The sequence below is a fragment of the Myotis brandtii genome, unplaced genomic scaffold (genome assembly GCF_000412655.1).
Source record: "Myotis brandtii unplaced genomic scaffold, ASM41265v1 scaffold79, whole genome shotgun sequence".
NCBI classification, from domain to species: domain Eukaryota; kingdom Metazoa; phylum Chordata; class Mammalia; order Chiroptera; family Vespertilionidae; genus Myotis; species Myotis brandtii.
The window spans coordinates 8,341,035-8,363,320 of NW_005371173.1; the positions used below are offsets into that span (position 1 = coordinate 8,341,035).

General features: G+C 38.8%; 1 protein-coding gene across 20 annotated transcripts in view; it reads left to right on the forward strand.

Annotated features, from left to right (window-relative positions):
• The window catches only part of AGFG1 (ArfGAP with FG repeats 1), a 66,920-nt gene that overhangs the window by 24,593 nt on the left and 20,041 nt on the right, over positions 1 to 22,286 (forward strand). For 5 of the 20 annotated variants that reach the window (XM_014531082.1, XM_014531081.1, XM_014531083.1 and 2 more), the window contains 6 exons: positions 5,152 to 5,302; positions 6,689 to 6,892; positions 7,124 to 7,315; positions 14,963 to 15,078; positions 18,681 to 18,843; positions 19,866 to 20,016. In XM_014531082.1, the coding sequence (XP_014386568.1) occupies positions 6,758 to 6,892; positions 7,124 to 7,315; positions 14,963 to 15,078; positions 18,681 to 18,843; positions 19,866 to 20,016 (757 nt within the window). In that variant the 5' untranslated portion in view covers positions 5,152 to 5,302; positions 6,689 to 6,757. Of the gene's footprint in view, positions 1 to 5,151; positions 5,303 to 6,688; positions 6,893 to 7,123; positions 7,316 to 13,079; positions 13,170 to 14,571; positions 14,620 to 14,962; positions 15,079 to 18,680; positions 18,844 to 19,352; positions 19,429 to 19,865; positions 20,017 to 22,286 lie in introns of those variants that run through there. The other 15 variants (XM_014531093.1, XM_014531097.1, XM_005883523.2 and 12 more) reach the window with 11 other exon arrangements.

The window sequence follows — 22,286 nt, forward strand, 5'->3', positions numbered from 1 at the left end:
TATTTTATTATGAAATATTCAAATATACAGAAAATTAGAGAAATTATGCAGGTACAGTAAACATTGTGCTATATTTAGCAAGTATCTGTATCTATCCATTAGCTAGTCATCTTAATATTTTTTATGGCATTTCAAAATAATTTGCAAATGTCACTTCACATTACACCTAAAATCTTTAGTGTATCATTAATTACAATTCATTATTTGTTAATTTTTTGAGCTATAATTTACATATAGTGAAATGTGTAAAAATCTTAAGTACCTTTAGAAGAGTTTTGATAAATGCATTTAGTTTTGTAACCCGAAGCTCTACAGAGATATAGAACAAGACCATCATCCCAAAAGTTCCCTGACATCCCTTCTTATTTAATCCCTCTCCCTTCCAGAAGCAACCATTGTTTTGATTTTTATTCATATTCATATAAGTAAAGTTATAAAGAATGTGCTTTTTGTGTGTGTAAAACTTTTTTTTGAGTTATGCGGTTTGTTCCTCTTTATTACTGATCACTATTCTGTTATGTGAATATATCAATAATTTATTCATTCTTCATTGTCAGATATAAGTTCAGTGAATATTTTCTCTCAGTCTGTGGCTTTCTCATTTATTTTTATGCTGGTGTCTTTTGATAAGCAGGAGTTTGTCTTTTTGGTAAAATAACATCAATTCGTAGTTCTATAATTACTACTTTCTCTATTCTCTTAAGAAATCTCTGCCTGCTCTCGAATGAGAATAATCTCATTTAATATTTTAGAAGCTCTGAAAGCTTTAGTTTTTACGTTTACATCTGTGAATCATCTCATTAATTTTACTGTATGTATCATGTCAAGGTTCATATATTTTCATGAATCTATATCGTTGTCCCAGCTTCGTTTGTTCAAAACACTTTCTTAAATGGATTGCTCTGGAGTCTTTGTCAAAAATGAGATGACCTTATAAGTATTGGTATGTTTCTGGGCTCTCTATTCAGTGTCATTTGTTTATTCATTGGTACTTAGGCCAGGATCACACTGTGTTGAAGTAAGTCTTGAAGTCAGCTAGTGCAAGCCCCTCAGTTTCATTTTTTAAAAGGTTGTTTTACATATTCTGGGTCAGAGGTGGCAAACTATGGCCACCCAGCCAAATTTATATGGTCATTTGAGTTATCTACTCTTGTTTGATATGGAGAGTAATTCGGTTGTCCCTTTCTGTCCTCATAATCCCCCTCCCCTATTGGAAGCTGCTGGTACCAGTCTTCTTTGGGAGTTGATGATGCAGTCACTTTGGCCTGCTGCTCAAATGATGACTGGGCTCTTGGGAGGACAGAAAGGAGCACTGGGATCTGAGTGCTACTGGGACAGAGAATGGTCATTAGTCAGATATCTGTTTCTTGTATCAGTTTTGACGAGTTGTACTTTTCAGGGAATTTGCCTATTTCATCTCAGTTGTCATATTTATTGATGTACAGTTATTCATAATAGTTCCTATTTTATAATGTGTATAGGGTCTGTAATAATTTTGCTGTTTAATCTGTGACTCTGGGTTATTTGCTTTCCTTAGCTTGTTAAGGTGGAACCTAAGGTCATTGATTTGAGAACTTTCTCTTCTAATACTATTTTAAAGGAGTAAATTTCTCTAACCTTTGCTTTAACTGCTTTGCACAAATTTTGGTATGTTGTGTTTTATTATTCAGTGCAAAATGTAGAGTATTATCTGATATTTATATTATTCCTCTGTAGTGATACATTAATTTGGAGCTTTTTAACTTTTTAAGAGTGTGACTTTTATGTCTGTGTAGTGTGTGTGTGTGTGTGTGTGTGTGTGTTTATCCTTCTTGGGATTTGCTGAGCTTCTTAATCTATAAATTTGTCTTTCATTAAATTGTACATTTTTGACCATTTTTTCCTTCAAAAATATTTTTCTGCTTCATTCCCGCTCAACTCTTTATCTGAAGTTGCAGACTGCATGTATGCTCACTCAGTCCTGATCAGCCGGACTCCAGCAGCAAGCTAACCTACCTGTTGGAGCATATGTCCCCTGGTGGTCAGTGCACATCATAGCAACTGGTTGACCGGTCAGCTCTCTACCCCGTGGTGGTCAGTGCACGTCATAGCGAGCAGTTGAGTGGCCTTAGCATATCAGCATATTGTGCTTTGATTGGTTGACGGACGAGCAGACAACCAGACACTTAGCATATTAGGCTTTTATTATATAGGACTAGAGGCCCGATGCACGAAAATTCGTGCAAGAGTAGGCCTTCCTTCCCCCAGTTACTGGCACCAGCTTCCCTCTGGCACCCGTGGGCCACATGCAGCCCACAAAAATATTTTTGTGGTCCAGCCAACATAACGGTATGTAAAAAATGTTTAAATAAAAATTTCGTAACTTAATTTTTACAATATCCTGTTATACAGAATCCTATATAATAAAAGAGAAACATGCAAATTAACTGTCCCTCCACTATGCTCAAGCCATGCCCACAAGCCAATCAGGAGCGAGTATGAAAATTAACCCAACTAAGAGGGCGGCGACCACAGAGCTGGAGCGAGCAGGAGGCTTGGGTTGCCCCTGGCGATGGAGGAAGCCAAGCTTCCCGCCTGTCCTGGCTGGCCCTGGGCTCCGCTCAAGGCTACAAAGTTTCAATAATAGAAGATAAATAAATCCGGGGGGGCGGGGGGAGGAGAGGCTGGGAGCTTGGGTTGCCCGGGGGCATGGCCAGCCTGAAAACGGCCATCAGCCCCTCACCCAGGCTGGCCAGGCACCCCAATGGGACTCCCCCACCCTGAAGGGGCTGTGGGCAGCCTGAAAACAGCCCTCAGCCCCTTACCCAGGCTGGCCACACCCCCATGGGGTGAGGGGTCCCCACTGGGGGGCTTGACCAACCTGCAAACAGCCATCAGCCCCTCACCCAGGCTGGCCAGGCACCTTCAGCGGGACCCCCACCTTGATCCGGGACACCCTTCAGGGCAAACCAGCCGGCTCCCACCCGTGCACCAGGCCTCTATCCTATATAGTAAAAGGGTAATATGCACATTGACCCTAACAGTAGAATGACTGGTCACTATGACACACACTGACCACCAGGGGGCAGGTGCTCAACGCAGGAGCTGCCCCCTGGTGGTCAGTGCGCTCCCACAGGGGGAGCTCTGCTCAGCCACAAGCCCGACTGATGGCTGCCAGCACAGCAGTGGTGGTGGGAGCCTCTCCCACCTCCTCAGCAGCGCTAAGGCTGTCTGACTGCAGCTTAGGCCTGCTCCCCGCTGGCAAGTGGACATCCCCTGAGGGCTCCTGGGTTGCCAGAGGGATATCTGACTGCCATCTCACAAATTTTTGTGCACCGGGCCTCTAGTTATTAATAACAAACTACAACGTTTGCTAATGACTGATTACTATAATCGTGTTGCATTCATTTCCCTTACGCGCAGGCGCACTATTTCTGATTGCCACGTAATTAGTCTTGTACTGATTTGTTTGGTGTGCACGACAGGAAATATTTTGCTTTCGAAGAACAAGGAAAATAGGTTTATTTGCATTACACTTAGTAATTTGTGCAGTTATTCAGTGTCTCGTAAGTTAATGTTCAAGAAAAAATATTAATTTTTATTAAAATGTTCTATTATTTTCTGTTAACAATTACTCATTTATTTCAGTCCTTTGTATTCAGCATGTCTCTACCGAAATAAACCTGTTTCTATGAAAATTGAAGCTTTTGGGTTTTTTTGCGGCCCACATAAACTTAAACCTTATTTATTTGGCCCATGTTAGCCTTTGAGTTTGACATGCTTGCTCTAAAGAACCTTTTTGTGATAATTGGCTATGGATTAGGTAATAACATAGAATGTTGATTTCCTGATTTTGATAATTTAGCTGTGGTTATATAAAAGAATTCTTATTTTGAGGAGATATACATTTATGGGTGAAAGTTCATGTTTCTAATTTAACCAGTTAACTGCCACGATATTTTGAATTTAATTAAAAAAGGTCCACAGCTTTCATCTCTAGATGTTTATGGTGTACAAATGGTTAATGGTTAGGAAAAAATTGTATCTATCTTGAGAGAATGATTTACCAATGTTAACAGTAGAGACTCTGAGTAAAGAGTGTATATGACTTCTTTCTACTATTGCAGCTTTCTGTAAAACACACTATTTCATAAGAAAAAACAGGCAAAACTAAATTGTAGTGTTTAAGGATGTATACACTTGGGGTAGACAATAAAAAAAGTGATTATAAAAATTTTAGAAAATATAGCTGATTATGTATTTAACATTTATTTTTTATTTTTTTAAATATATTTTATTGATTTTTTACAGAGAAGAAGGGAGAGAGATAGAGAGTTAGAAACATCGATCAGCTGCCTCCTGCACACCCCCCACTGGGGACGTGCCCGCAACCAAGGCACATGCCCTTGACCGGAATCGAACCCGGGACCTTTCAGTCCGCAGGCCGACGCTCTATCCACTGAGCCAAACCGGTGCCAGCTGTATTTAACATTTAAATGTGTAAGGACTTTATAGACTAAAAGCAGTGGAAGAAATAAAAAAGTAAAAATTGATAAATGTAACTAGTTAAAACGTGGAAACTTGTTAAAGACATTGAAAACAAAATTAAAAGGCAGAATACTTGTTTTGTTACCCATACAGGGTAATTTGACGTCTTAGTTTGAGAAAGTAGGGCAGTTTTCTCAAAACTATTCTGACTTCAAAAATGAAATAAATCTTCATTTATAAAACTATAATTTGCGTAGCACATTCATGAATAAACGTGTGTTTAAGGGTAGAAGATTCTTACTAAGCTAATGCACCTTGCTGAGGGAAGAAAAGGGGATGGCTTCTTGTCCCAAGAAAACCACAAAATGCACAGCTGATTGGACCAGGAATGAACACCTAACCCTGGGGGCCGGTGATTAATCTTTCTGAGTCTTTCGTTTCGTACTAACTAGCTTAAAATCAATATCCCAAAAGGCAAATCTCTGTGTTTGGGGTGGGGGTTGTGTATGTGACATGGAGAGAGGGGTTTGGAAATAGATATTCAGACCACCTGGGTCCCAGATACCTTCCTGTTTGCAACCCAGGTTCCCATAAAGTTTTTTGTCTTGTTTTCTTCAAGCATTGTTGTATGCCTCTCTAAACTTGTTTTATCTGATCTGGTGGCTGGATTTTGGTTCTTTGCAGCCTAACTGGAATACAGTTCTGACATTAGAGACATTAAATGAAATAAGGCATGGGATGTGCTGAGTTGTGTATACTGCCTTTTACTAAGTCTCCACAGTAGGTGTCTGAATTAGAGCTACTGGTCTCCTTCACAACCCACAGACACTTGCAAGTAAGTTTTATCGCTATTGACACTGCTTAATTTCTCTCTGGTATTCTAAATATTTGCTCCCCTTATCTTTTCTATTTCTTTGTACTTACCAGTTATTTAGAAAACAAGTGTTAAACACTTATTAATGTTCCCTGGAATCTACTCTAGTACTTTTTCTCCTTTACTATACATACATATTCAAGGGAATATGTATGTATAGTAAATTGTCCTCCTCGCTCTTGGAAAGTTCTTCCTCCAGGGAAAGGTTTCTTTCTTTTTATGCTCATTTCTAATATTTTCCGTGCACATTACATAACCAGACTCTAAAACAGGATTTTATTTATTACCCTATTTAAATTGTTACTGTTCTTGGATGCTGGGATGGCATCATAGTAAGTCCGTGGTTGCAGGTAAGTTGGGTAGACAGACTTTTTCTATAAAGGATCAGATAATAAATATTAGGCTTTGTGGACCATATAGTCTCTGTTGTAACTATCGAAAAAACAACTATAGGCAATAGATGAACAAGTGGGTGTGGCTGTGTTACAATTGAACTTTAGCTGCAAATATAGGCCTTAGGCCAGATTTAACCTGTGAAGTGTAACTTGCTAATCTCTGGCCTATATATGATGAGAATTTGGATCAGTTAATTTATTACTTCTGCATGAGTAAGTTGGTAAGTTAAATACTCTAGGTCAGCATGTATACTTCAGATGGAACCAAGGAGAAAAAGATAATTGTACTGTACATATATTTCAGGACTATTAGGAAGTTGTTTTCACTCATGCACCAGATATTTATTTTGTGTCTACCATAGGATGTAAATAGTGGTGGCACTGAGTTACAAATAGTGGTGACTCAGAGAGAGAAGGTTCCTGCCTTATGAAATTTACATTTAGAAACTGTGATATAAAGGGTGTGAAAATAAATAATATGTTGGGATAAGTGGTATCTGAAGTTTGGTGTGGCGGATATTGCCTTTTTGGATGGATTGGTTAGGGAAGACTTTCTGGGGAGGCCTGTGTTACTGGAAAGAGTGATGCTGATAGGAGTTTGGAGAGTTAATCAGAGTATTAGAATCCTGTGGGGCCCAAATTGGCTGTGATGAATAATTTAATGCTAATGAGGAAGCCATTATAAGGTAGTTTGTGCTTAAATTGAAAAAAACAAACACTGGATTAAATAAATTGGATTTGATATTTCATAAATCTGATAATCCTTCATGTATCCATTCTTGTTTCTGGTTCACAAAGGCTCTGGTGTCTTAATGATTGGCACATATAGCCTGTTTTCAGTGACTCATAAGTTCTAGTTCTTGCAAGTACATTTTTATAAAACCACATTTTAAGATGGAATATACCATATAGTTGTGGGATGCAAAAAGCAATTTTCCTCCCATCTTTTTAGGTTCTTCTGACTGGGCTGATAATCAAATGAGACAAATTAACAGGAGAAAATGTCTAAAATTTATTATGGATGTTCATGCAGGGGTGGCATAAGAATATGAGACCTGAAACCCAGTGGACAATTAAGGTTTATATGCCATTCTGGACTAAGGAGTGGAAGGGGACAAAGGTCTGGGATTTCAAAGGGAAAGTAAACAATTCACAGGTAAAGGAGAAAGAGCAAACGTGGTAAACAAATTCTTGCTGAGCCACCCAGAAACAGTGGGACACAGAGGGAAGTCCAAAGATAGGCCCTTGCCTGATTTCTTCCTGTCTTCCCTATTGAGTTTATAGTGTAATGCAAAGGAGATGCCCCCAGATTTTTCTTTCTAAATTTTTTTTGGCAGGTAAGGAGAGTCAACAGTTCTTTCTGAGTCTTTCGTTTCGTACTAACTAGCTTAAAATCAATATCCCAAAAGGCAAAACTTTGATTCCCTTCACAGTCCTAAAAAGATTCCCAATTTCTATATATGGATACAAAAGTTGGATGATGGAGAAGGCTGATAGAAAAAAAAAAAAGATTCATTTGAAATATGGTGTTGGAGGAGCACTCTATGGATACCTTGGACTGCCAGAAAATGACAAACAGGTGGGTCCTAGAGCAAATTAAGCCTAAAACATCACTGGAGGCAAAAAATGACAAAACTGAAGCTGTCCTAGTTCTAGCACATCATGAGAAAGCAGGATTCTTTGGAAAAGACAATAATGCAGGAAAAATAGAAGGTAGTAGGAAAAGAGGAAGACCAAATATGAGATGGATTGACTCTGTAAAAGAAATCAGAGGCATGAGTCCACAGGAGCTGAGCGGGATTTTTGAGAATAGGACATTGTGGGCATCACTCATTCATAAAGTTGACAGGAGTCAGAGCCATTTCCTAGGCACATAAAACACACCTAAAATGATGTATATAAATGGCAGGACTGACTAGAGCTTTCTCCTGCATAAGGCACGTGGATAGTGGTTTTGTTTCTGCAAGCATATAATGAGTATATATTCTTCAGATAGCCTATTGAGAAATATCTATCAGTTAGTGGTCTAGAACTAATAGGATAGTCCTGCAAATACAGGCTGGATGAATATAGGAAATGTTAACAATGGACTTGTTTTTCTAGTATATTTAACTTGAATCATGACATATGTTTGATAAAGGTATTTGAGATATTTTTCTGACTGGATTTTTTTTTTTTGGAAAAAAATTTAAGGCAAAAATTGTTTCTTTCTTTTAGTGCAAAATAATATGTTGATTGTAGAATTGTGTATAAATTCATGGTAGCTCTCCAGAGAGCCTTTAATGGTATTCCCCATTTGTTAATATTTATTTCTATTCCTTTTTTCTTTCTCTCTTCAAAATGTGGATATTAGGTACTTGTTCATGAATTATTCAATTCTTCAAGTTTCCAATTATTTCTCTATTTTGTGGGCAGTATTGTGAAATGGTGTAATTATATCTTACACACAGGAGGAGGCGGTAATTCTCCATCTTTCCATTAAGGAGAGAAAGGACAGTAAGAGTCTGAAATCTAGTTGGATGTATATAGATTGGCTTAATGAAAAAAGATTTTGTAATTTCAGAGCATCTTTCTGTCCTTCCCATATTTTTATATCTTTCTACCTAAAGGTTGCAAGCAGTCATGTCACATATTTTATTCTTTGTATACTTTTTATGAAAATAAATGCCTGAATAAATGAAATATCCATTCCAGCAATTTTCTGCTCTATTTTGCTGTCCCTGAGAGGATTGATTACAAAGCTGTATTATCACTACCCTTATCTATTTTCCTCTCAAACCTGATATAACAGTTTTCTTATCTTTTTATGTATGAGTAGTTGAGAATTGGTAAGAAAATTTTCTGTTTTTGGTGTTACTAATTGAGTTTGTTAAATTGTTTGCACTGCATATATTTATTATGATTTGGGTGCTGTGTTGGAATACCTTTCATCTGCCCTTTCAGCTGGAATCTTTACCAGCTCTGGCTCCAGGCAGCTAGTTTGGGTACACAAATGGGCTTTCTTGCCTCCTCGCTTCTAGTTGGATCTGGTCTGACTGAAGGGGGGGCGGGGGGTGGTGTGGACATTGTCAACAGATCAAAGATAGGAAGGAGGGAAAGGTTAGGATACTTTCTTAACTTGGTTCCTGTGGGACATCCACAGCCTGGCTCATCCTTCCATTGAAAATCAGAGCTTCATCAAGTAGCCCTTTTGTTTAAGGTTCTGCAGACCTCTCCCTCCACCCCTTTCACTGTGGGTGGTGATTGGGCCCTGCTGTTACTAACCTTGGGGTACAGTATTCTCACTTGTGATTTCCTCACAGCCTACCGATGTTTTGTAAACAGTCTCTATTAAACTTTACCCCAAACCCAGTGTGCCATCTGTTTCCAGTGGCAATCCTGATTGATAAGTATACTTTAAAATATTTTAGATTGTCACTGTCTATTACTATTCCAATTCTAAAGTGGATTAGCACTAGAATAAGGAAAAATTATTCTGACAATTTGATGAATTTATTCTCTTAGCTGGTATGTGGCTATTTTTAATTCCTCGGTAAGATCTGTTTTTGAGTAATCTGCTTACTGAACAATTATGACACTACCCATTGTTTTAAGCATTGTGGGGAATTCAGAAATAAATGAGATATATTCTCAGTAATTGTAATATAAGGCAGTTTGTAATGAGTTTCATGTGAGAGGTACAAAGTGCTATGGAAGCTCAGAGGAGAGAGATTGTCTCATCAGGACCACTTTGATTCTATCTGCAGCAGGAATAACGGAGACCCCATTACATTGCCTGTGTTTCTTTCTGGTGAGATTTCTACTTTCCGGTCTTGCTTTCTTCATCACTCCATAATCCACTGCAAACCACTTAAGAGACCAGGCCCCAAAGTAATAAGTTACACTATTTAAAGTTCATCCTATATGCCTGTTCTGAGTGCAAAACATGTTAACTCACTCCTTCCAACATTCCTGTGAAGCAGGTACTATTATTAAACAGAGTTCCCTTGTCTAGGCTTATAACTACCACAGCCACTATATTATTCTATAATTAGGACTGATTATCCACTCCTCCACAGAGGTCATCATAACTGATTCCATCATGTGGGAAGCCCTTTCAGATTATGGCTTTTAGGTATCTGGGTCTTCAGTGATGTTTCTAGTCCTCCAGGCCCGTGCTTCTCAAGTCATATCAGGCAGCTCCCCTCATTGATTATAGATTTAAGCACCTTACATGTCTTTTTTTTTCCACTAGTGTAAGTCACTTCTGCCAATTCCAGTGTCCATATAAACCACATGATTATCATAATCTATAATAATAAAAGGGTAATATGCTAATTAGACTGGATGTCTTCCAGACGTCCTTCCTGACACAGCCAGAGCCGGAGGGAAGCCGATGCCGGCAGCCCAGGTGACGGAGGGAAGCCGGTGCCAGCAGCTGGGGGAAGGCAGACCTACTCTTGCATGAATTTTCATGCATCGGGCCTCTAGTAATAGATAATTTGGTTTCCTGAATTCCTTGACTGCTTATTTCCAGTGAGTTTTCATCCTATTTTAGACTTGATCAGTAACTATATCACCTCTCAGATTTCAAATTCAAGCATCCTGTTCTCTCACCTCTACTACTACTCTCTTCCCAGCTCATTCCTCTCATTTTTCTAAGTCAAACAGTTTTGGGACAACTGTCAGGACCTCCAGCCCACTGAAGTGAAACTTCTTTCTTGTCCATCATTCATCATATTCTCATGTTTCTTAATCTAACTTAGATTCCATGTCCTGTTCTAATCATTCCCTTTGAACTCATCATATTTTACTTAATTAAAGCCAACACTCTACCTACTTTGTACCTATACAGCTTGGAGGAAAACACACTATTCTGACTAGTTTCATTTTTAATACTCATGACCACAGATCCTGAATGCTTCCTGCAGTTGTAGTAGATTCACTCTATTCACCTTCAGCTTTGACAAGCCCTTCCTTTTGCGTTGATGATGTTTATTATTTTGCTAAAACAAAAAACAAAGAAAGTAAAATAAACAGAAAATAGAACTTGATACTTATCAGCAAATCTACAAACCTGAAAAGCAATTCTAGGGAGCAGAAACCAACTTTTCAAGGACTAAAATGTGACTGGGTCACAGAGACTATAGACACTGTGTCCCCGGAACACTGTCTCTGTTAAAACGGTTTAGTGTCTTAAGTAATTTGAGAAATGCCAGAAGTTGTATACAGTATATATATGGAAAGGAAGTTCCCATCTGCTGGCTGAGATTTTTCTAAAGCATTAGTTTGGCCTATTTCACAATCACTTGGAGGGCTTGCTACTTCCAGAGGTTCTGATTTCATAGGTCTCCTTGGCTCCTGAAAATTTACATTACAACAAGTTTTTAAGTGACTCAGATGCTGCCAGTCTAGGGAATTAAGGAATTCCATTTTGAAAGCCACTTCACTTAATACATTGTTTGCGGGTAGTTTTTATCGCGCGCTAACAGGTGGCTCTACTTCTTACAGTCAACGTAAAACGTATAAATACGTTACCCGCATACCAAGAGTGGCAGATAAGGTTTAGGATTTTGAGCAACCTAGAAAATAGCCTTTGTGGGGTAATGTAGCTAGAAATAAGAGCTAAGAATGTGAAGAAGCTCTGTTAGTGATGCAGCATTAATTTGTAGTGGACCCAAGTAGCTAGTTTGAATGATTTTCCCTAGCAGTTTGGCCTGTCTGAGAGAAGGAGCAGAACTATCAGCAGTTAAAGAATTTTGCGCAAATCCTACTTGTTGCTCATGTCAAATATCTATAAGTTTACCATCAAGCACTCCATTTTGCTTTGTATTCCCATGATGAGTGCCAAGACAGTAACTTTATCATCTGTCTTCAATCCATCTTTTTAAAAAATATATTTGTTGTTGTTGATAGTGTTCTAGATATCTTCCATTCCCCTTCCGTTTTATCCCCCTTTTCCCTGCTTCAATCCATCTTTTTAAAATGTGTTTGTTATTTATTATTCATTAACTAGAGGCCCGGTACACGAATTCGTGCTCCAGTGGGGTCCCTCAGCCTGGCCTGCGGGATCAGCTGAAACCAGCTCTCCGACATCCCCTGAGGGGTCCTGAATTGCAAGAGGGCGCAGGCTAGGCCAAGGGATCCCACCAATGCACAGTCGGGGCTGGGGAGGGACACAGGAGGTTGGCCAGCTGGGGAGGGACCATGAGAGGGCTCCAGGACATGTCCGGTCAGTCTCGCTCAGTCCCAATTGGCAGGACCCCAACAGCAAGCTAACCTACTGGTTGGAGCGTCTGCCATCTGGTGGTCAGTGCACGTCATAGTGAGTGGTTGAGTGGCCTTAGCATATCATTAGCATATTATGCTTTGATTCGTTGAACATGTGACCAGACACTTAGCATATTAGGCATTTATTATATAGGATTGTTCTTAGTTTAAAAATTTGTATGTGTTGCCCTAACCAGTTTGGCTCAGTGGATAGAGTGTCGGCCTGCGGACTGAAAGGTCCCAGGTTTGATTCCGGCCAAGGGCATGTACCTTGGTTACGGGCACATCCCCAGTAGGAGGTGTGCAGGAGGCAGCTGATCGATGTTTCTCTCTCATCGATGTTTCTAACTCTCTATCCCTCTCCCTTCCTCTCTGTAAAAAATCAATAAAATACATTAAAAAAAATTTGTATGTGGTAGTTAACAGGGGTTTTGGAGTGTAAAGTCTAAATGTTTTATGGTATTTAGTATCCTGAACTAATTCTGTCAGTTATGGTTAATAATTCTTTGGGCAAATGACTACCATATCTCTTGTTTTCTTGTTTGGGAATTTTTAAAATAGAAAAATTAGCCTGGCTAGTGTTGCTCAGTGGTTGAGTGTCGACCCATTAACCAAGAGGTCACTGGTTTGATTCCTGGTCAGAGCACATGCCTAGGTTTCAGGCTTGATCCCCAAAAGGGGGTGTGGAGGAGGTGCTGATCAATGATCTTTCTCTTTCATCTATGTTTCTAGCTCTCTATCCCTCTTCCTTCTTCTCTCTCTAAAAATCAATGGAAATATTTTTTTAAAAAAAATAGAAGATTTAGAAACTTCCCATTTTCCCGTTTTGAATGTAACTGTAAGGTCACAGAATCTTTTAAAATTACATTTTGGGAGAATTATTAGTCAGTTTTCTGGCTAAGGATAGTCAATTGTGGTTCTTTTTAAGTAGCTAAATATTTATTGCAGAAGCTGGGTCACTACAGGGTTTATAGCATTTCTGGCAGTAAGTTACATTACCATTCCTGGGTGTCTGCACTTTTCTGGCTTTGCCTCTTAAATGTTTTTATAATGAGATTTCGTCTTAGCCCAGGCCTCGCAGTGACGTGTCAGCTTTTCTGCCTTAATGAGGTTATAGTAGTATCTGTACTGAGGGAGCCACAAGAAATGTTTTGAAACATGGTTGGTATATGATAGAAAAAGGGGTGAGTCTTTTTTCCTGTTCTTCCTTACCCCACTTCAGTGAGCAGGTAAGATTGAGAAAGATGCTGCATTTCCTTCTCTGATTTCTCAAATTTCTGTCAAGCTTTTGAAGCTAGATACTGTGTTCTTTTCGCAGTATTAAAATTGGTTATTCTTTAAAATAATACAATTTTGGAAACTTGTGGACTTGTTTTTTATAGCTTTATTGAGGAAGAATTAATTACAAGAAATTGTACTTATTTCCAGTGTCTAATTTGAAGAGTTTTGACATATATGAAGCCATGACTACAATGATAAGATAGCACACATTTTCATCATTTCCAAGGGTTTTTTTGTGTCCCTTTGTAATGTATCCATTTGATCTGCTTTCCAGCACTATAGATAAGTTTACATTTTCTAAAAATTTAAATGAATAGAATCATACAGTATGTACTTTTGGGGGTGGATGTCTGACTCCTGTCAATCAGCATAATTATCTTGAGGTTTATTTATGTAGTTGTTTGTATCAATAGTTCTTTTTACTACTGATGAGTCTCCTACTTGGATATTTCAAAATTTATCTATTTACCTGTTGATGTACATATGGGTTATTTTTCTTACAGTTTGGAGGTATTATCAACAAGCTGTTGTGGACATTTGTGTACAGATCTGTGTGTGGACATGTGCTTTTAGTTTTCTTGGATAGAGACTTAGTAAGGGATTGCAGGGCCATATAGTAGGTGTATGTTTAACTTTTAAGAGATTGCCAGCTTTCTCAAAGTGGTTGTACCATTTTACATTCTTGAGAGTTCCTACTGTTCCACATTCTCACTAATACAAGATATGGTCAATCTTTTTATTTTTAGCCATTCTAGTAGTATCTGTGTAATGGGATCTCAGTGTTTCTTAATTTGCATTTTCCATATGACTAATGATGTTGTGCTGCATTTTGGTAAAGTGGTTATAAAATTTTCTGCCCATTCTTTTAAACAATTTTTTGTCTTATTATAATTGAGTTTTAAGAAAATTTTTGTATTTTCTGGATTCAGGTTTCTTCAAGTTCTTACATGTTCTGCAAATACTTTTTATGAGTTGGTAGTGTGCCTTTTCATATATTAGTTTTTTGAAGAGCAACTTAATTTTGATGAAGACTACTTTATCAAATTTTCTTCATTGTTTTCTTTATGCTCTTGTGTCCTATTTGAGTTCTTCATCATATCATTTCTTTGATTTGTCTAAAAAGTTAAATAGCTCAGATTCTCATTTTTTAGCCATTAGGAGGGGGAAAAAAGCATAGGAGGCAACTATACAGCTAGAGTTGTATCTGCCTTATATTTCTGTTGTTGTTATACTTTACTAGCAAATTGTTTATGATTCTAGTAATTTTTGTTTGTTCTTTTTGGTTGATTTTTAAACCTATCAAGGATTTGTGAAATTGCTATGGGTCTAGTTTACTCTGTTTTATGGAGTGAGGTAACTGAGGTTCATAAAGGGTACATGGCTTTGCTAAGGGCTTATAGTCTTGATCGTTTGAACACCAAAAAATCCCAGGTCCTCTCCAATCCCATTTCACTATTTGTTTCCCTATGAAGTGCTGTTCTTTATGATGCTGTTCCTAGGATTTTACTGTATACTGTAACAATAAATTTAGTTCATTTGTTGCCTCTTCATTTCTCATTGTAATAAATATTCTCATTGAAAGCAGTATTATTACAATTAAGTAGGTTAGTTTTTTGAGAGATCATAATTTCCCTTTACATTTCATTAAGTGAAGATGTTGATTTATAACACTTTTTTTTTTTAATTCTTTCCAAAGGTCTGTAAACAGATTTGGCTAGGATTATTTGATGATAGATCTTCAGCAATTCCAGACTTCAGGGATCCACAAAAAGTGAAAGAGTTCCTACAAGAAAAATATGAAAAGAAAAGATGGTGAGTGAATAGTTTGTATTTAGAGCAAAGGTTTCCCAAATTACATTAATTATGGATAAGATTAGTCTGACATAAGGAAGGAAGGACGGGAGGGAGGGAGGAAGGAAGGAAATAGGCAGGTTAGGTAGATAGGAAATAAAGGAATAGGTAGGTAGGTAGATAGATACCCATTATACTTTGGCTTTTTATTGGATTTGGTTTCCAAAAACCTTTACTTCTACTTTATCTTAACTCAGCAGCCTGTTCCTTGTAATTACCAGGCCTCCTCCCCTTTTTTTGAAAGTTAGGGATCCTTCCTTTGAATTCTTCGGTAGTCCTGTTAGCTTCTTTAGATAGTTTTAGTCTTATAAAGCCCCTTTTATTAAAATCTTTATTCATTTAGCAGGTATTTATTTAGATTCTTCTATATAATAAGAACTATGCTAAAGCTCTCATGTAGTCCACTCACAATCCATCCACTTAACTGCATCTTGCAGTAAGTCTTTGCTCAAAATATCCCTACTTCCCATCCAAGAAATCATTTTACTACCTGGTTAAGAAGGGAGCCTTTATACTCCCCTCACTCTATCAGATGGTAAATTTTAAAATTAAATAAAATAGGTTGGACATGTGGCTAGTAAGCCCTTTAAAGCAGAGCAGGGTGGAGCTAGAGTTTAACTACTTTGGGCTCTTAATTTTTAGTTATATGAGCACAACGTAAGTCAATTTATTAAGACTCATTAATGATGAATTCTTAGTTTCTTTAGCAATATTCAGTAGTGTATATTTCCTTACTGGGGGGGCTAAGAAGATGAATGAGAGAGTAACAAATGAAATAGATAATGAAGAGATAAATGGCTTGTTGTTTTCTGAGGAGCTGTATGTTAACCCAGAGAATGATATGGTCAAGAGCCTGTTTTGGTCCTGAGGGAATACTTGCTGTGGTTTTTAAGTGAAGTGTCTCTACCTGTATTCATTGAGCACATTAGAAAGAAGTAACTATGATTTTAGTGCTCTGCGAACTTTGTATTCTTACTGTCCTTTTGAGGAGACTGTGTTTTGCAAGGCAAGATTAGCCTGGGCTATATTCAGCAGCACTAGATACCATTAGGTGTGAATGTAGGTAAAATATACCAGTAACAATTAGTTGGGGAAAATTTTAGGAGGTGGGGTGACAGTGAAAGCATGGTGTCATGAATGATTCTTTTAAAGTGATATATATATATATATAATTATGTTTTTATCACTTTAGTTAATTTCCTAGACCTTCCACCCCATAACGTATTCTTCTTATATAGCCCCGGCCTAATTTTTTTTTTTTCTCAGCAGTTTTACCAATTCAGAATATTAGTTTGAACAGGACTTAGCTGGAATTTGAGATCGTTTACCTTCAGTTAGCAAGAGAATTTTGTGTGAATAAGAGTCGATTGAAATAAAACCATGTATTTCCCCAAATTTATTATAATAATAATAATTGTAAACAATAATGAAATTTACCCCTTCAAAACATAATCCAAGTAACTGTAAACCTCAAATAATTATAATTTGTGTTATTCTTTTTTTCTGCCCTGAGAAACAGGATAGTAGTAACAAGATTAACAATAAATGAGAATTTTAATTGGTGAGTGGGAAGGGGGAGTGACCATTCAGGAGGGCCAGGGGCTGTGCATTTTAAAGCCATGCTCCTGCACACCTGTGACATGTAACTAGAGAACAGTGCAGTTGGTTTTTAATAAGACATAAGAACTCTCCAAATGCAGACTTCCTAAAAATCCCTACTTTGAGCAACTATTCTTAAAACAATGAGACTGTTGTCATCTAAAGGGATTTTAAATTGTTCTTTTGATCAATTTTCAAACTTCCTATGTTATACGTTTAGCTTATTACTTTTAGTCAGATGAGTCTTTTGAACTAAGTGCTAGTATTTGGTTTTATCCTTTGATAAGATGTGGCTGTACTCAAAGTTGATATCATCAGTGGTTTGCCAAATTATAGGAAAGCATAACTTCCTCTATTTATTGTCATATTCCATCATCTCCCATTTACTGGAAAAAGCAAAGCAGTTTTATTGTTTGTGATTAATGTGTAATTTGATAGTAAACACAATGTAGCTAATACTTGGACCAGGAACTGTTCTAAGTACTTTACAAATGTTAACTCATTTATGCTTCACAGCAACCGTATCTTCGCTTTACAGATGAGAAATCCTAGGCACAAAGAGTTGAAGTAGTTTGCCTTAGGTTTCACAGTTGTTGAGTAGTGGAGCTGGGATTTGAACTGTCTCTGTAATAGATATGTGCTCTTTTTTTTTTTTTTTAAATATATTTTATTGATTTCTTACAGAGAGGAAGGGAGAGGGATAGAGAGTTAGAAACATCGATGAGAGAGAAACATCGATCAGCTGCCTCCTGCACATCTCCCTACTGGGGATGTGTCCAAAACCCAGGTACATGCCCTTGACTGGAATCGAACCTGGGACCTTTCAGTCCACAGGCCGACGCTCCATCCACTGAGCCAAACCGGTTTCGGCGATATGTGCTCTTAATCGTTTTGTTTTTCTGCTTTCTCCACCTACCTGAAAAGAGGATTGGGGAGGAAGGAGAAAATCCAGATATACAAGGAGTGAAAAAGCTCTCACATATTCCTAACCCTAGAGATCAGCATTGCCGATATTTGGGCATTATATTCTTATTGCCTTTCTTTTCTTTCTTTACTCCCTTCCTCCCATGAATCTATATTTACATGACTGGGATCAAACCTGAAAGACCATAAAGTAACCTGGACATCTATCTGTGTCAAAAGAATAGCTGTGTAGTATTACATTAAACAGATTTAAGAGTTCTGTGGTAACATACATGTACATGTATCTGTGTACACTCATTCAGTTAGTTCCTAAAGATGAGTTTCTGCAGAGGTACTTCTGGGGCACAGAGCATACCTAGTTAGGTATTTTAATAGCAGCAAAATTTGTAATGTTTACACTCACATCAAATGCTAATGAATTAGGTTAAAAGTGTTTTCATTTCTATGTTTCCCTTTGTGAGTTGCTTCTGCCCATTTAAAAATTGGGCTGTTGACCTTATTCTTAGAGATTTGTAATAAGCCTTTATATTTTAGACTGTTAACTGGAATGTTTCCCTTCTTTTGGTTCTGTTTCCAAATGTTACTTATGATCTTACAATACTTGAGATTTTAAAAATTAAATTATAGTATTAACTATTCATCATGATTGGTCTGCTGTCTTATAAAAAAGCAGTTAATTTTTTTATCTTAGAAAAACTAAGTAAACTCCAAGAGAGTTTTCAAAAAATTTATTTATTGACTTTTAGGAAGGGAAGTAGGAAGGGAGAGTGAGCGAGAAAGAGAAACATCAATTTTTGTTCCATTTATTTATATATTCATTTGTTGATTCTTGTATGTGCCTTGACTGGAGATTGAACTCACAACCTTGGTGCACCGGGATGTTGCTCTAACTGAGCTACCAAGACAGGGCCCCAGAGGGGTTTGAAATAAGATTAATATCAACATTCATGCAAAATTAGAATTTTGCTTATCATTTTTGAGTATGACATTTCCTATATTTTTCTTAATTAACTACCTGTTCAACTTTTCATGTGTTTTAGGTATGTCCCACCAGAACAAGCCAAAGTAGTGGCATCTGTTCATGCATCGATTTCAGGCTCCTCTGCCAGTAGCACAAGCAGCACACCTGAGGTCAAACCACTGAAATCTCTTTTAGGAGATTCAGCAGCAGCCCTGCACCTAAATAAGGGCACACCTAGTCAGGTGAGTAGTTGTTAAGTCTTTGTAGAATGTAGAGGCTTCTACTTGAGGACTGAATGGCATGAATTTGAGACTTTTTAAAGACAGTAGCATAACCTTGTATACCAGTAGCATTATGTGCCAGTGGTTTATAATACATTTAAGCATTGTTGGTTAAGTGGTTGGAAGTTGTATTTATTTGCTCCTTTGCTGTTGCTAATATGAGTTTCTTTGAATTCTCCACAGCTTTGTGAAGGTCTACAGGAATATTGCTATAGCTATCTGTTATATAACATACATTATAAAAAATGAATCTGTGGTAACCATCAGAGTTAGAACAATTTAGCCTCTGTGATGTACTTTTATAGGAAAGGATTTCTCAAGCAGTGTAATCCCTCCTCCCCCCCCATGCCCGATTTGTAAAGCACAGGTGTCTTTGCATTGCAGTATATATCTTATTCTAAAAAACTGAATAGACTGAAAGTTTTTGATAAGTTGGTACCTAAAGTTTGTACTTCTGCACTTCATTACAGTTGACTGAGCTGTGACAAATCTGTTACTGTGTGACATTACAGCGTCTACCCTACACAAGAATGATTCTGAGGCATGGTACTATTTGAATTAAATCCCACTCTTTTAATAATGCATACTAGGGCATTTGGATAAATTGCTCTGTTTTTACAGAAAGTTTGAGTGAAAAATGGAGAGAGGGATTAAGCCAGTATTTTGTAACTCTTCTTATGTATAAAGGATGCATTCTTTGAAAGTCTTATCGCTGTCTTAGCAGTAAGTCCATCCTTTCTCATGAGGTGTGACCACTATTATAATTGTGTTTCTTTGCTTTTGACTCTGTAATTAAAATTGAGAGATAATTTGGGAATAGATAGTGAAAATTGGTGCTTTTTAAAAAATATCAAAGTACCAAAACCACAAATAGAAGACTGTAATTTTTAAACTGTGTTTTAAGCTTGATTAGTTGGGAATAGTGTGGTAAAAATTTAGCAGATCTGACTGGAAACGCTTTATAGCTAATATGTGGTTTATAGTCCCCTGTTGTAGGTCGCTCTCAAGGACAGCAGCAGGAAAAGAAGTTTGACCTTTTAAGTGATCTTGGCTCAGACATATTTGCTGCTCCAGCTTCTCAGTCATCAGCTACAGCCAATTTTGCTAACTTTGCACATTTCAACAGTCATGCAGGTAAGTGTTTTTTCCCCAAGAATTTTTATTAGAGATGTGTATAAAATACCAGAAACAACCTTTTTTGTTTGTTTGTTTGTTTGTTTGTTTTGTTAATCCTCACCCAAGGATATTTTTCCTTTTTTTAAAAATTTTCTTTTGCTTGTTTTGTTTTGTTTTCCTTTTAGGGTGAGTGGAAGGGAGGGAAGAGGGTAGGGGGAAAGAGACACATCTATTGGTTGCCTCCTGTATGTGCCCAACCAGGGCTGGGGATGGAATCTGCAACCAGGTATGTGCCCTTGACCAGGAATCAAATCCATAGCCCTTCGGTGCTTGGGATGATGACACTCTAACCACTTAGCCACACTGGCTAGTGCAATAACCTTTTTGTTTGTTTGTTTACATATTCTGTTGAGAATGTCCGGTCATTCATACCTGTTGGGGTGTATAAATCATGTAACCCTAGCAGTTGCTTTTTAATCACAAAAGAGACTATACTTAATGTCAGGTATTGACATGACCTCTTTCCATAGAAAACTGGGGAAAGACTAGTAAATATTTTTTAACCCTTTGATAGGGACAATTTCAGATATTCAGAAATGATAATATAACCTTCATGTACTCATCACTTATGGCTAATCTGGTTTTATTTCTCATTCTAGTCCATTTCTTCTCAAGTTACTTTGAAGCAAATTTAGACATACTAATTTATTCTTAAATACCTATTTTATATGTATCTGTAAAATAAGATTTCCTTTGTCAAACATAATGCTGGTAGTATTACCACTCCCTAAATAATAATAATAACAATAATAATCCTATACTAATAAAAGACAAACATGCAAATTGACCGTACTTTCGCTATGCCTTAAGCCACGCCCACAGCCAATCAGAGCAACTATATGCAAATTAACCCAACCAAGATGGCGGCCGGCAGCCACGGAGCTGGAGTGAGCAGGAGGCTTGCTTGCTCCAGTGATGGAGGAAACCAGCCTGCCGTGGCCTGCTTTGAGTTACACTCAAAGCAACAAAGTTTCAATTATAGAAGGTGAATAAACCCCAGATACCTGCTTCCAGTCGCCATGGCCACGGAGCTGGAGCGAATAAGAAAAACAAACAAGAAAAGGAAGGCTGGGAGCTTCAGTTGCCAGGGGGCTTGGTCAGTCTGAAAACAGCCATCAGCCCCTCACCCAGGCTGGCCAGGCACCCCAGCGGGACCCCCACCCTGATCCAGGACCCCCTTCAATATAATAAAAGGATAATATGCAAATTGACCCTAACAGCAGAATGACTGGGAATGACTGGTCACTATGACACACACTGACCACCAGGGGGCAGATGCTCAATGCAGGAGCTGCCCCCTGGTGGTCAGTGCGCTCCCACAGGGGGAGCTCTGCTCAGCCACAAGCCCGACTGATGGCTGCCAGCACAGCAGTGGTGGCGGGAGCCTCTCCCACCTCCTCAGCAGCGCTAAGGCTGTCCGACTGCAGCTTAGGCCTGCTCCCCGCTGCCAAGTGGACATCCCCCGAGGGCTCCTGGGTTGCCAGAGGGATATCTGACTGCTGCGGGAGCTCTGCTCAGCTGACCAACCCATCCTGGTGACCCACCAGCCCGGTGGCAGCCACTCAATAGTCCTGCAGTTCCAATCTCCGGAGAAGGGCTAGGCACCGACCGACCTGCACCACCGGCACGACCCTGACAGCGCCTCCAGCCTCCTAGAAGTCTGTCTCGGGCACTGTGGCCGCTTCCCCTCTCTAGACGCTCTACCAGGAGGAAATGATATAAAAGCGGCTGCCAGGTGGCTCCCGACAACTTGCGCGAACATCAGCTGGACACATCCGGATCCTAGGACAGCAAGGGCATCCCAGCCGAAAGCATCCTGGCCCCCCCACTCCCCTTGGGATGGGCGCCAGACACAGGGCTCACAGCTGGCAAATGCTGCTGTGGCGGTGCAAGCCTCTCCTGATCGGGACTGACTGGGTGCGAGCCTGCGGCATGTGTAGCGGGCCAGGCTGAGCGGGAGCAGCAGGCATGATTGGCAGGCGGTGTTGGACTGTGGGTTTTGGCCCGATCCCCGCAGGCCACCCCAAATAGCAACGCCGGGCTTCCTCTCCCTAGTGACTAGCCTCCTTGGAGTTTCTTCAGCCCAGGAACACTACTTGCTTTATAGCCAGGTGGAAACATTTTACACTGTAACCAAATGTCAGTGAAGCGTTTTCCCCTGCCTCATCTCATTTGATCCTCACAGAAGTCCTGGAATAGGTAGATAGGAGACTCAGTGGAATCCTATT